General features: G+C 35.9%; 1 protein-coding gene across 1 annotated transcript; it reads right to left on the bottom strand.

Moving 5' to 3' along the window:
• Positions 1-916: 916 nt before the first annotated feature.
• tmem72 (transmembrane protein 72) lies at positions 917-4,817 on the bottom strand. The gene is made up of 5 exons (XM_079473940.1): positions 4,596-4,817; positions 3,821-3,887; positions 2,411-2,482; positions 2,025-2,164; positions 917-1,907 (listed from the first exon to the last, which is right to left on the bottom strand). The coding sequence occupies exons 1-5, from the start codon at positions 4,663-4,665 to the stop codon at positions 1,522-1,524; spliced, it is 735 nt and encodes a 244-aa protein (XP_079330066.1). The 5' UTR covers positions 4,666-4,817; the 3' UTR covers positions 917-1,521.
• Between the last annotated feature and the right edge of the window lie 9,290 nt (positions 4,818-14,107).

Raw genomic sequence — 14,107 nt, 5'->3', positions numbered from 1 at the left:
TAACCATGACTTCATTCATATGCACACCTGTCTTTATTAACTTCACGGGTGTTGTAGCATTTAAAAATGTCTCACCGTTTGTTTTATTTCGTTTAAGATACAAGTTCGCTTTCAACACGCAATGCTCTCCTTAGCTCGTTAGTTTGAGCCTCGTGTTGGACTGCTGAGGGAAAAGGAGCTTCCTGTTTTTAGTTTGAGAATACCATCTAGGAAAACGTGACACTGACAGGCCTGATAAAATATTTGAGGAAGCTTTCAGCTGCCAAGACACTTGGACACCAAGAACTGGGAAGCCAGTTTTATTTAAAGAGATATGATAAGGTCAACAGGAATTCCAAATAAGGAAACATTGACAAAATTAGAAACAAAGTCAATATTACAGAGCAGAATTTGTAAAATGCTTATAGTCTTCTATAATATAATCGATTTCAAATAATACTAGTATTTACTGCAAATGTATCTATGCTATAGTACTCGAGTGTGTAAGACTTTATAATGGCAGAAAGCATCATTTTATGATCTATTGCTGCACATTGACTTTTCACTCTAGTTGCTTCAAATAGAGGAATTTGTGCTCTGTGTCTATCCAAAAACAAATGCCTGTGAAATCCTGTGCAAGTTTGATTAACACAATTCTCAAACAGCTGCCGACTAGGTTATGTGTATTTAATGTGCAATTCAATATTTGTGACATTTATGCAATATATAATATTTTATTCTAATATTCAGGAGGATGTTGGAGTCATCCATACGGAAATAACGCCTGGGGGCATTTTAGCTGCCTTTTATAGCTGAAAGCTCTCTTGTCTGGGTCAGTATGATGAAAGAAATCTTCTAAATGACGTTGACGCATGACGTCTGGGTGAGGGAGATCGAGACTGATCCAGGCTGAATAACCACACAAACAACTCTCATTAAGTTCAGGTTGTAGATCAAAGTTTAAATGGTGCTTCTTTAATCCTTGTTCTTGTACAAAAAAAGGTATGCATGCATTTATTTACTGTATATACTGTAATTCTGGTAAATTTTTTCATCAGTCTAATTGTTCATACGTTATCTGTAAATGTTTTCTGAAGGATCTCTCCTCAGTCCCTGTCATTTCAAAGGAGTACCTGGTAGGACCACTATGACCTATGGTAGACCAACAGATGAGGACTAAAGAAACATGCCTTATGGTTAAAATATATCGCTGTTAAAATAGCTGTATAAGGTTTCTCTTTTGATCTTCTGTCATCCTCTGGCAAAGAATACTGTACATCGTTGCGCATTATACGTATATATTTACCTGTAAGGTGATAAAAACACAATACATTTCATATAGCCAATAAAAAATACTTAAACATGTAGCTTCAAAACGCATGGGTGGCATATTACATATTACACTTTATTGATAAATCAAACCGTTTCCTAAATATTGTTATAAAGACAGAATAAATGCAGCAATGCTCATGCAAAACAATGAATCTGATTTTGACATGGTAATTTATTTACTAGACATTTTTCACATTCAGGATCACATCTTTATAGTCTTATTATTGGTGCTTTTTCTAATGTGGTTTCTTCCAGTTCCTCCATCTCAGAATCCTCCTCCCTGATACTCTCTATAAAGTGTATATTTCTCATGTTTATGTTTATTTTTTTGTGGTGGGCTTTCTTTACTGACTGATCCTCCTCAAGCATAGACCCAGTGCTGACTGTGAGACCATGTGATCGCCTATTGTTAAGAAAAACAGATGCTCTTTTGCCTGAGATGATTTGGAAGAAAGAGAAAGTCTGTTCTGTGTCTCCCATGAAACGGATAGAAGATTGAGTTGGGTCATTGTATACACTGGACTCTTTAGGTGGCTCAGATTTTTTCTTTTTGCTTAATATAAAGTTCAAGAATCCAGTCACTAGCAGCATTATTCCTAGAAAAAAAATACAATTCATGATATTTGTTAATAAACATTTAAAAGAATAAATCTTATGGTCAGTGGTACAATAATCTTAATCATGCAGCATTATTGTATGTAAATGCCAATCACCTGGGATTACAGCGTGCCATGCAAGCACCGGATGCAGGAAACACATTACGGACATCATTGTGTAATATAGAAATTTCTGGAACCCTCCAACTTTGGCCAGCTTCTTCCAAACAATGAAAAGCGTCTTTGTGGGTGGACAACTAAATGCAAAGAAAAAAAACATTTATGCTTACAATTATTTATCACAGATCAGGAACATTTCAACTAATAGGCTAGAATAGATAAAAAATGGAATGAAATGAAGAAATTAGACTTTAATGCATACATACATGCATAGACATTTTAACATAATAGCTTTTTTAAGTTATACAGTTTGGAATATAGTACAAAAAATAAAGTTTATAGACAGGCAACATGTCAACATCCAATAATTTGATAAAACATACGAGATGCACATTGCCAGCAGAGCATCAATGAAAAAGGCAACTTCACACAGCATTATTAACACTGAAGAAATCCTGTTGGAAATACAAACAGCAGCAATTATTATAATACATGAGTCTAGAAATACAGTATTCACAGGTAATTTTTACTGTTGTTAACATGATATAGTGTTTTTGCAATAGCAAAAGTGTCTCAACATTATCGTGGTCACATGACTGATCTTGAAACGATCTTAGAGAATGTCAGAAAAAATAACCAATTTTACCGTAGGCAAAGTCCATCTGGTGCAAATATATAATTTTATAAAATGGATTTTTAGGTCATTTGACTCATCTCATACTATGGGTCAGTTGTGGGGGTTAGAGCGTTGGGCTTGTGATCAGAAGGTTGAAGGTCAAATCTCAGTGCCAGCAGGTCATGACTGAAGTGCCCTTGAGCAAGGCACCTTACCCCTGATTGCTCTGCAGTAATGTGTCACTGTAAAAAACTACTTGTAAGTCGCTTCGGATAAAAGCGTCTGTCAAATGAATAAATGTAAATGTATGACTCATAGCTAAGCAACAATTATGATTAGAGGACGAAGAAAAGAAGATGCTTATGGCACCTTTCCAAGTCATTTGAAATATTGCAACAAATATCAAGGTATAATCGTGCAGTGAATTTTTTATATTGTTACATCCTTCGTAGTTAAAGGAATCTGAAATAAGACAGTTCAATAAGACAGAGACATACTTTATTCATTTGTTCCACTAAGTTACTTATAAGTGACCACAAAGCAAATACGTAATCGTGACCTTCCTGATGCTTTATCGCATTCGTATGTCCGCATACATCTGAACAACCACTTTATGTTAATTTTTCATGAAAATATCTCCCTGTTGGTCATGCAGAACTTCTCTGGTTTGGCTGTTAGCCCAGACAGATCACAATCTGGGACAAAAGGCCAACTTGCTTCCAGCTGTGTGTAATTCCCAGGAAAAGCTACTGTATATTGCCAATAACAGTTAGAAATTCAATTACCATATTTTTATGGGGGGGTGACCTGTGATTTGATTTGTGTAACAGAAAATATTTTAATTCAATTACCTACAAGGAAAAGTCTGGTTTCTTCTTAACCCTGAAACTGATGTTGTGTGCACCTTTCATAGGTGAATTGTGTCAAGGTGTCAAAACACAACCACAAACAAAGATTCGATTGCTCAAGATTGAAAAACACAAAGCATTTGGCAAATTCATTAAAAGTGCCTTAAACAGCTGTAAGTTGATAAATATGGAAACGTGACTGTTCTCTTTGTTGAATATCTGGGAGATATTACAGCTGGCTAACTTGTGTGTTAGTCCAATGCAAGAACTTAGAAAAGAAAATGAATAACAGGTGCTACTCTATCGACGGCAGCCCTTTTAATACTCACAGGAGATAGACGGCCAAGCTGTGGAACTCGCCCTGTCTCAGTGTCTCTATGCCCACTGCACAAAGCACTGCACCCCATTAAAGAGAACAACACAAACACACAAAATCTTCACCTTAAAAAATTACAATCAAAGCAAATACTCCAAATATGATGTAAAAATAAATTATTGGTGTTAAATTGTGGCACGTTTTGCATCCAATGGCCACTAGATGTCAGATTTGCTACACAAGTGTGTTGTAGACAAAAATGACCCAAGGTCAGTTTTGTTGTGTTTGATACAAAAATAAACATAGTACTACAGCATACATGTTTTGTAAGAATTAGGTGTTCTTTAAACAGAGAAATATTTTATCATATCTTAGATTTGGTCAGATTTGTGAATTAGAATAAAACAGGAATACAAAAATGACAAACATACGTTAAATGTAGCAATGCTCTAAAATAACTCTTAAAACAAAAAGAAAATATAGTGGCTCTGTTGTGTTGCATTTTCACATGAATTTATCATTAAAAATCCTTAAATCCAATGTAAAACAGCTATCTACTATCTTACTGTTTAAGACCGTTTCCCTTTTATTCACACCAGCCATTTTCGAGCAATACTGAGCGTAAAATCAGCAGTTCAGTTCAAATTTAGAAGCATAAACAGCCCTGACAATAAAAAACCTCACAGTACAAAGTAAAAACCACTCTCGAAACACACACTCTTACTTGCAACCTATTGTAAGGAAAACTGAAACAATGACCTACAAGATGACATTAAACACAACCCTACCTGCAGCAGACGAGATGCCAAAACCTCTGCAGGCACATTCCACAATAAGCCACAAAGCCGAGCCCTTCATGACCAAACTGAATTAACTTTCCCTTAACAGCTTTTATTGAAAGTTACGTTGTTCCTAAAAAGGAGAGGTAATCAGAACTTAAAGTGTGTAAAAATGGCAACACAGGCTGTGCCTCAGTGACCCCATGGTTAGTAATCTCCTTGCTGAGCTGAGGGGAGCTGTAGGCTGCATGAAGTTTTTACCGTAGTAATCAGCCTAACTTAAAACGTTGACCACCCTCTGCTTGTTCCTGCTACATTCCATCTCCATTCAAGGTGAAGGGATAAAACACAGCAAGCCTAATGAAAAACTTTATAGTTAAAGATTACCTGGTAACAGGAAAGTGTAAGAAAGAGCCATGAGGGCAAGCACTCAGATGTACACATACACACATGCTTGGTGTGACCTTAAGAAGAGGTATTTTACCTTGCATCATTTTATAGCTTCTGAGGGACACCGTCAAGTGAAATTACTTTCAGCCAATCACGCAATTAATCAAAGTGTCCTTGGCACGAGGTCAGACGTTTTTCACAAAGTAAATGTAAAGCATGCAAAGCGTCTGAAAAGTCTGGCCGATAAAACCTGTTCTCAACTTGATGATTAATAGAGGAGAAAGTAGGTCTGTGGCACGTAGCAGAACTTAGAGAGCCTGATTCTGACACAAGACAGATGTTCATCATTTTGAAGGAGACACACTGAACAGACACCGTCTCATCCAGTCTTCAGTTACCCATGTCAAAGGTCAGACTTTTCTTAGTCATAACAGATCGCAAATGATTACAGCCACAGTGCGCACGCCCGACTGCACGATACCGCAAGGATCTTTAAAATTCAATGTGATTGCACGTGACCCCAGGAATGTTTAAATGAAGGTATTCAATCCACAGATGTGGTATTTCTTGATGCATTGTTTTTTGTTTATCGAGAAAAAAACAGGAATTTATACGCTTCATTTGTAGGAACATTTGTAGAAAAATATATGGTCTGTCAAAGAGGCAATAAAACGGATAAATATCTCATCCACACCCTCATTTTTTGGAAGATATATTTTGATTGTTCATAAATTAATATATAATATATAAAGAAAATTACAGATGTGAATGATTTAGGTTTATGTGATCTGGACATTCAGGGGACAAAAGAGAGCCCTTGACCACGAGACATGACATCACTTCGCAGCTCACTGAAACCCTGGAGGACGCAATATATATCTACAGCATAATAAACATCCTGCAGTGCGGAGTAAAGCAGGCTGTCTTGGCAAACTTTTGGAGAGTTTTGTTATAATTTACAACTGTGATATACAAGTCGACTCCCGCTAAAAGTAAAACCGTAAATCCCCTAACACCAAAACAAGGCCACTTTTATTTTCTGCTTGAGTCAACTGTTTTCCAGATTAGCAGCATATTATTTTAGGTATGTGTGCATTTCTGTGCTGTGCTCTTACACTGTCAAAAACTGTTTGTTGTTTTGTTGGTTCAACAATTTTTTTTACCTGGTTTCCTTAAAAGTTTGAGCTAATAAAACAAAACCAAAAATATTTTGAACTATCAAAAGCAACAAAAAATTGTTTTACAGTGTAGAGTACACTGTGAGGCTTATCGACTTACTGTATACCATAAAGCATGTTCTCCATATCCGCCCAAATACATAGTATTGGTTCTGAATCCGATTTCTGGGATCGTTTCAAGTTCATATTATTTTTGTTACTCACTTCATCTAATTGTATTGTCCACTTACAACAAACTGCTTTTCTTGTAGTACTCTTTCAATTATATGTTGTTTAGATGGATATGTTGATACAAGCCTGTCTTTTCTCTGTACACTGTATTCTGCATCTTTTGAGCTGTTTTTATTCCTATAGTATCGAAATGGATACATTTTGGAAGTAGTTTCAATGAATTTTAAAGAAATATATTAAGTATACAGAATATATATATATATGTGTGTTTATATATACTGTATATAAGGCCAACAGAACAAAAACAGATGTAGTATCGTGGAAAATAATGTGGTACATTTTAATATAAATAATAAAGGAAATGGGTTAATGCACAAGAACTCTAACAATTAAACAATAAAAATATATGTTCTGTCATCATTTACTCACCTTAAAGTTCTTCCAAATTCTGATGAACACAGAGAAAGATGATTTGGACGAACGGTTGTAACCAAACACTTCTTGGACCCCATTGACTAGCACAGTTGGAAAAATGAAAAGTGCCCCAGAAATTTTTGCTGTCCTATATTCTTCAATATATCTAATTTAGTGTTCAACAGAACAACAAAAACTAATTGTAATTGTCCCTATTCTAGTCAATGGTGGCACTGTTTGGTTGCAATCCTTCGTGCAAATATTTTTCTCTGTGTTCATCAGAACCAAGAAATGTATACAGATTTTGAACAACAATGACTTTTATTTTTTCGCAAACTATCCCTTTAAAAATAATTAATCCATTAAAAAACATGCATACTATATTTAGTTTCTTGATGTCACCAATTTGGTTTCTGCTTGACCAAACAATGCAAAAAAAATCAACAGATAAACATCAGTGAGTTGTTTTGACAGTGTTCTGAGATCATTCAACCAGAAACCAAAACACAAAATCCTTAACATTTAGATTTTTGGATGTCTGGAATGTATTTGCGGCTATAACATATTCTGTTCTGTATCTTCAAGAACACATAATAATTGTTTTAGTCACAGCTGAACGACATTAAACAGCGATGCCTAATGTAAAGGCTGAATGCTTTGACAAAAGACAGTGTTCTTGCATGATGTAGGATATTTTTTGTCCAAATACAGAGAGTTTACATCAAGACACTTCACAAGTCAAAGGAACTACTAGTTAATGCTCTTAAAACATTCACGATCATTACTTTTATGGGCCTTGTAATGATTTGTCTTATTTGTCCCAGCCATATACAAACACTTGTGAGTGTAAATAACTCCTCTAGGTGGTGATATATGAAATGTGATGGCCTTTTGAAACGCCTGATGTATTGCCTTACCTCAAAAAGAAAACATCTTATCTTTAGTGAAGTACAAACATCACATGTGACACAGAGCCATTTATCTTGCTGGCACACAGATGACAGACTTTGCCAAAGAACGGAGGGGATTGAGGGAAAACTTAAAACTCAACAGCAATTGCAGTGAGTTTAGCTTTGTTATGAAATAATATGTGCCATACTATGATGTCATAGTATGGCACATATTATTTCATAACAAAGCTAATTGTGTTAATTGCATGTTAGAGACCGCTATAGGACCCCCACAATCCACTCCTGAAATAATAAGAGGTCAACACACCCTGGACAAGGTTTCCATCATAATTTGTTGAAAGTTAGTTCAATCAAAACGTGGTGATTTACACTGTCCTCTGGTTTCAAGCACAAAACATATTGTTTAATACGCATTTCTGGTCTCTCCACTTCCCGTCGTATAATGAGATCTCTGGCGTGGATCTGTTATTCATCACGATCTGCTGGGGTACATTTAATCTTGATTACAATGGCAATTTTATCTTTCTCCATAAACATCTCACGAGAGAATTCTTGGTCGGCATCGCTATGTTACGCATGCTGCAAGACCTTCAACACAAGTAATTTTTGAGAAGGTTATGTTCCTTTAAAAAAATAATCTCAAGATGACCGATCACCAACATAATGTTGCCTTTTTCTAAAAACGTTGTATTTGGCCTAGGAAAAATCTAGGTTGCAGACTGACCTCACACGGATATAATAGACATTATGTCAAGAGTAACAGTTTGTTCAACTACAAATATAATATAAAGAGTTGAAAAGCTGTAATTGGAGTGGAAATGCCTGATCTTTCACCTTCAAAATGATAATTCTGTCATTATTTACACACCAGCATTTGTAGCCTTTACGACTTTATCTTTTCTTCAGAACACAAAAGAAGATACAGTATTTCGAAAAATGTGGTAACAGAAAACCATTGGTCCCCAGTGACTTGCATTGGTTTTGTGTCCTTACAATAGAAGTCAATAGGGACCAACTGATTTTGGTTACACCACATTTCAAAATATCTTCTTTTTTGTTTTGCAGAAGAAAATTACACAGGTTTAAAATGACAAGAGACTGAGTAAATGATGGATTTTCATTTTGAAGGTGAACTATTCCTTTATTGATTTGGGAAAGTGGTCAATAAGGTATTTTTGTAATACATCAATCACTTCATGTGTTGACAACGTTAAGTCCATTGCTGCCTCTATGTGGCAATGGGGGATATTGCACTTTTAAAAGGATGCAATGTGTTCAAAATGTCTTTAAAGGGATACCCAAATATAACAATTCTGTCATCATTTATTCACCCACATGTCATTCACATCCTGTACAGGACTCTTCTGTGCAACACAAAAGAAAATATTTTGAGAAATGTGGTTTTGTGTCCATAAAATTAAAGTCAATGGGGGCCAATGGTGTTTGGCTACCAATATTCTTCAGAATATCTTCTTTTGTGGTCTGCAGAAGGAAGAAAGTCATACAGGTTTAGAATGACATGAGGATGAGTAAATTATTAAGTAATGATATATGTCTTTAGATCAGAGTATAGGGCATAGAATTGTCAAGAAAATAAATCAACATAAAGTAAATATGAACTTTAGAATTAGCAGTATTGGTCATGCCAATCTTGCCAAATGTTTAAATACTAGTCGTTCAATGTGGTTTTAGACTTTTGGACCACCCTGTATAGGTCATAACAGCTTTGCACTTTATAACATAGATTCCATTGGTTCGCAATGTTTCATAAATATGAACATCCTAAGAAAGGCCTCACTGAATGGATGCAGAAATAGGATTAACTGACCTTTGCCTTCAGATGGGGGATGATAAATGAGGTCAGAGGGGTGGTGGCATTGGTCGATGACAGACTCTCTGGAGGAGAGCATCAGCAAAGTCTGCGTAGCTTTATGCTGGAAGCAGCTGCAATGACTCCCCAAAAAGTAAAGCCATTGATCGTCTCCAAAACACAATTACATTATAATGAGATGAAAGAGATCAGAACTGATCCTGGACTAAAGAATCTATCCCCTCTGCCATTTCCAACCGACAGAATCATTGAGTAAATTACCCATGAGTGCCTGTGGGTATAGAAAGGATTCAGATGGCTCACGGACAGCTTATCAGACGAGTCCATTCATACTGGGAAGGAGAATTCATTCCTGTTAAGCATTAGTTGAGAGCAACGTAATCTAATTACAAGAAATTGAAGTCACAGTTCATACGCTGTTACGTAAACCTGGAAACAAAATAAAAATAAAAAACGAAATAAATACAAATACATGCACGCAAAACTTTAAAACATCTGTTTTGCAAAACAAATGAAACGAAGCATATCAAAATATGAAAATATGAATAATATAATATATCATATATTGAACAAAAACGTAATGTCTTAACTTCTTTTAACCAACCTGTCTGACAGTCAGATGGCAGGTTCCTGCACGTTTTGGATGTGCTCAAATCTCTGTCATTTGCTCTCCGAGTGATCATCAGCTTTAGTGAATTGCTGGCCCGAGCTCCTCTCATTATTTCTGATTGCTCGACTCTTTGTTCCATCGAGCAAAGCGCGCTAGAAGTCCACAAGTGAAGATAAGGCCTGACAGCCATGGTGTTTATATGGGGCCCTCACTGCACTTCTGCCAAATTAGAAAAAGCCACAAGTGCACGACTGCAGTGCCGCAGCGGTGATGAGTGTGTCCTTGTAAAGAACACACAGGACTAATACCCTGCAGCTGGGATCTCTCAAATCACCATATAAAACAAAAGTTCAGACGTAACATGTCAACCATACTGTACGAATGTCTGTTAAGGCTCAAACTATCATACATATTCAGAATTGCAGGATTTCAACAAGCATTGCCCATACAGTTAGTTTCAGACTTAAAGCACTCGACAGCCATGTCAGCATCTAAATTGCAAGTCTTTCAATTAAGTTTTAAAGGAAGGTAACGTATTTTCTAAATGGTGCAACTTTGAAAGCATAAACGTCTCCTCACAGATTTCATCTCTAAACTCTACTTTAATGAATTTTAAAGGGTTGTATCTTCTTCAAGGTTCCCATAAAGTTGAATTAAAGGACACAAGCAGAATTTTTCCTTCTAGCATTGATATCTGAAGCAAGAGCTAAATAGGTAAAGCTATTCATGTCTGTAATAATATCCTTTTGATGTTGCTGTATTTTGCTTTGATTGTGAAGAAGGAAATCATTACAACTCTTGCGCAAGTTGCCAAGCTCATCATGTCAGTCAGGGCTCTGCTCTAAAATAAAGACATCTGCTCTTCTGACAAACGGAATATACATAATGACCTCAAATCAAAGCAAAGACAAAAAATAGTCATTGTGCTGATGGCCGCAGAACACATCAAATTCTTAACAAAAGTAAATGCATATTGCATATTATAAATATAGCGTATATAACAAGTTTATTTGCAAAACAGATTTCACATTTCTCAAAAATCATGTTTTTATTGCGTTTTATTGTGCTAGTTAACAATATTTGTATTTTGAGTTACTATTATTTAATCAAAATGGATTAATGGAAATGCACAATAAAAAACATTATTTTCGAAAATAATTAAAATTGAGATAATGAAATCATTATATGGTGTATAATAAGTTAATGTATAGGAACGTCATTCCAAAACTAAAAATTGCATAAAACGCTCCACGGTGACCAAAGGTTTTTCAGAGATTTTACATTTGCACACATTTACATGCGTGTTTTAAAGGAGTAGCATCAATCTTTCAAAGGAAGTGGAGGGGAGATTCTAGCTGTGAGTTGAACAAATAGGTTGTAGTATAGCCCATAGATCTTCTCTCTCACAGCGGTCGTTTTTCAGTTTTTCTGGAAAAGCATTTTGCACACTGCTATATTTCACTGAAGTGAAACACATTACCCTTCAAAATTAAGAGTAAATAATACACTATCCATATCATAAAATACATTTGTTAGAAAGAGGCAATGGTTTCACAATTTAATGGAGATAAAGCAGTGAATTGGTGTTTGATGGAGGGGGTGTCATACAGAATAATGCATTTCATAATTTCATAAAAGCAAAAAAAAAAAAGAAACATTAACCTGTGTCCCTGAAAGAAAATAATTATTAAAAAGTCTATTGTATTGGTTGAGTAATGATTGCTAGTGTTTATTAAACCAACATATTGTAGTAAATCGTTCCCCGCATAAAAGACCAATATCTTTCAATATCGCTCCTTACGAATAGTGTTGTTGTAACCTGTGTCTCTATGTGTTCCAAGATCCATATTGGCTAACTGTAGTACAGAGCTATTATGAAACATTACGAGTGTTTGGAGTAGTGGGCACTGAATCCCATCAGACTGAATCACTTTAATGAGAAGTATTTTAAAGACATGTTGTATGTTTTTTCTCTGTTACACCTCGTTTTGCAGCAGTCACATTACAGATAGTGGTGATGAATGGCTCAATTTGCTGTGGGCGGACTTCTGGAGTCTTGGGTTAAGAGAGAGTCACTGAAAAGTGAAAAGGCCGTAATGAGCCAGGCTTCTGTCATTAGACTGATTCGTCTGTGAGATTAATGAGTGTAAATGAACAGCCTTTAGTGTGAAAGTGTGTAATACGGCCTAACAGTTTAATTGCCGTCCACTACAGCTATCAGACAAAAGAACCGTTTCCATAAACAAACACAATGATTTAGCTGAATTTATCATCCACAAATTAAAGTCCATGTTGTTTTAGTGGAACCTGTACATGTTAAATATTAATAAGAGCATTCTGCCATAATCGTTTTGAAGGGAAGATAAATTGTTTGTTAAAACTTACACTGCCCCCTTTTGGATACTTTAAAAATGGATTTCATCTCCAGGGAATAGCATAGCATGTACTTCATCATTTACACTGTTATACCATGTAAGCACAAACCTGATTAAGACCCATGTGTATAACACTTCTTGATTCATAATTTCACTTTTCGGGCTGCCAAATACCCATCATAAAATTACAGCTGCATAATGCGCAATCACGTAACAGCCTGTTGCACTAATATTAAACTTTTATGTCCCAAAACGCTCACCACTCTGTTCATTTCAAGAAAAAAAACACGTGACCTTGTAGTGTTATGCCAATAAAGTCAGAAAGCAAGTAACCTCTCAGCCACTTGCTTGTTTGGCTCTATAGGTTGTGAATTTTATGGATCATGTATGAGCCAGACTGGAGCCGGCCAAAGTCAAGCAGACGCTGGCAGCCTCCAGCACAGTCGCTCTGCCAGTGTGACCATCTTTAGAGATGAATAGAGCTCAGGGCGTTCAGTCATGGCTCAATGGTGGGCTAGAATTCAGACTGTTTGTGCCAATTAATCAGGATTTGAAAGCAGCCTGTCCAATTTACACCGCTTTACCTAAACCAATGTTTGAAGGGCTTTGCTTCCTGTAACCCTAGTGTGACTGTGTTTACAGATGTTTTAATGCCTATTACACCGGTGGCAATAGCTCCTAAAAGGTGATTTGGGCAAGAAAAATAAACAATGTTGGAAACACATGCAAATTAATAAAATAAACAAACAAAACAAACCAAAATAAATTAATAGATTAATAAAAAACAAATTGATAAAAACAAAGACTTTTGTAAGACTTTGGCATCATGCCACAGTTGTCAGGACATTCACAAACACCCAGTCCAACTAAATTCAGCTGCTGTCAGTGAATCCACTGCATCAAACTCTAAAGAATTCAGAAACTTTACTAAAAATGTGCAATGAGGCTTTGTCTGGCATCTTCATGAATCTAAAAAAAACTACAACAACCAACGTGAGGGTTAGTGTACAACCACTGTATAGACATAACACAAAGCTCAGGTCAGTGCCTCAGTGACACTACAGAGAGAGTTGAGCAGATGAGTATGAAGACTCTTAAATCCAGATTGCAACTCAGTGTGTATTACGCAAACTTTTAAGTCAAAATAATGAAAAACACCAGGCTTGTAAAAGGTGTTTTGGAACTAAACTTTTCCATTGAAAATTGTTGCATGCCCTTCATTACAAGTCCACTGCATATTCCAAAAAACTGATTTTTTTTAAATGTTCATCCTTTATGCTCAAGAAGAAATGTATGTGTATATAGAACATATACAGGTTTTGAACAACATGACGGTGAACAAAGATGACAGAATTTTTTGGATTTTTGGATGAACTATCCCTTTAAAGCAGAGCGAGTTAAGAATAAAATGGAACAAAGGTGAAGAGCAAAGAAAAGAGAGTTTCCTTTGAGTTCCGAACTGTCAAAACATTTTAAGTTTGAATGCAACCTTAGACTCCCTTTACTCTGAAGAGTTTTGTTGCCTTCATACTGTTTATCCACCCCAACTGTAACTCTCTATGACAAGGTCATTAAATACATTTTGATGTCTAAAGTGAGTTTTCCAAATGTGGGATTGTTCTTTATTTTAGCTTTTATTCT

Source organism: Barbatula barbatula, assembly GCF_947034865.1.
Source record: "Barbatula barbatula genome assembly, chromosome: 14".
Taxonomy (NCBI): Eukaryota; Metazoa; Chordata; class Actinopteri; order Cypriniformes; family Nemacheilidae; genus Barbatula; species Barbatula barbatula.
The sequence above is the reverse complement of the archived record's forward strand: the minus strand, read 5'-3'. Positions and strand labels throughout refer to the sequence as shown.

Coding starts and splice junctions, on each gene's coding strand:
- tmem72 (XM_079473940.1), bottom strand. CDS start 4,665: ATGAAGGGCTCGGCTTTGTGGCTTATTGTGGAATGTGCCTGCAGAGGT. Junction 3,888..4,595: donor TGGCATCTCGTCTGCTGCAG/GTAGGGTTGTGT, acceptor AATGGGGTGCAG/TGCTTTGTGCAGTGGGCATA. Junction 2,165..2,410: donor CTGCTGGCAATGTGCATCTC/GTATGTTTTATC, acceptor CTTTGCATTTAG/TTGTCCACCCACAAAGACGC.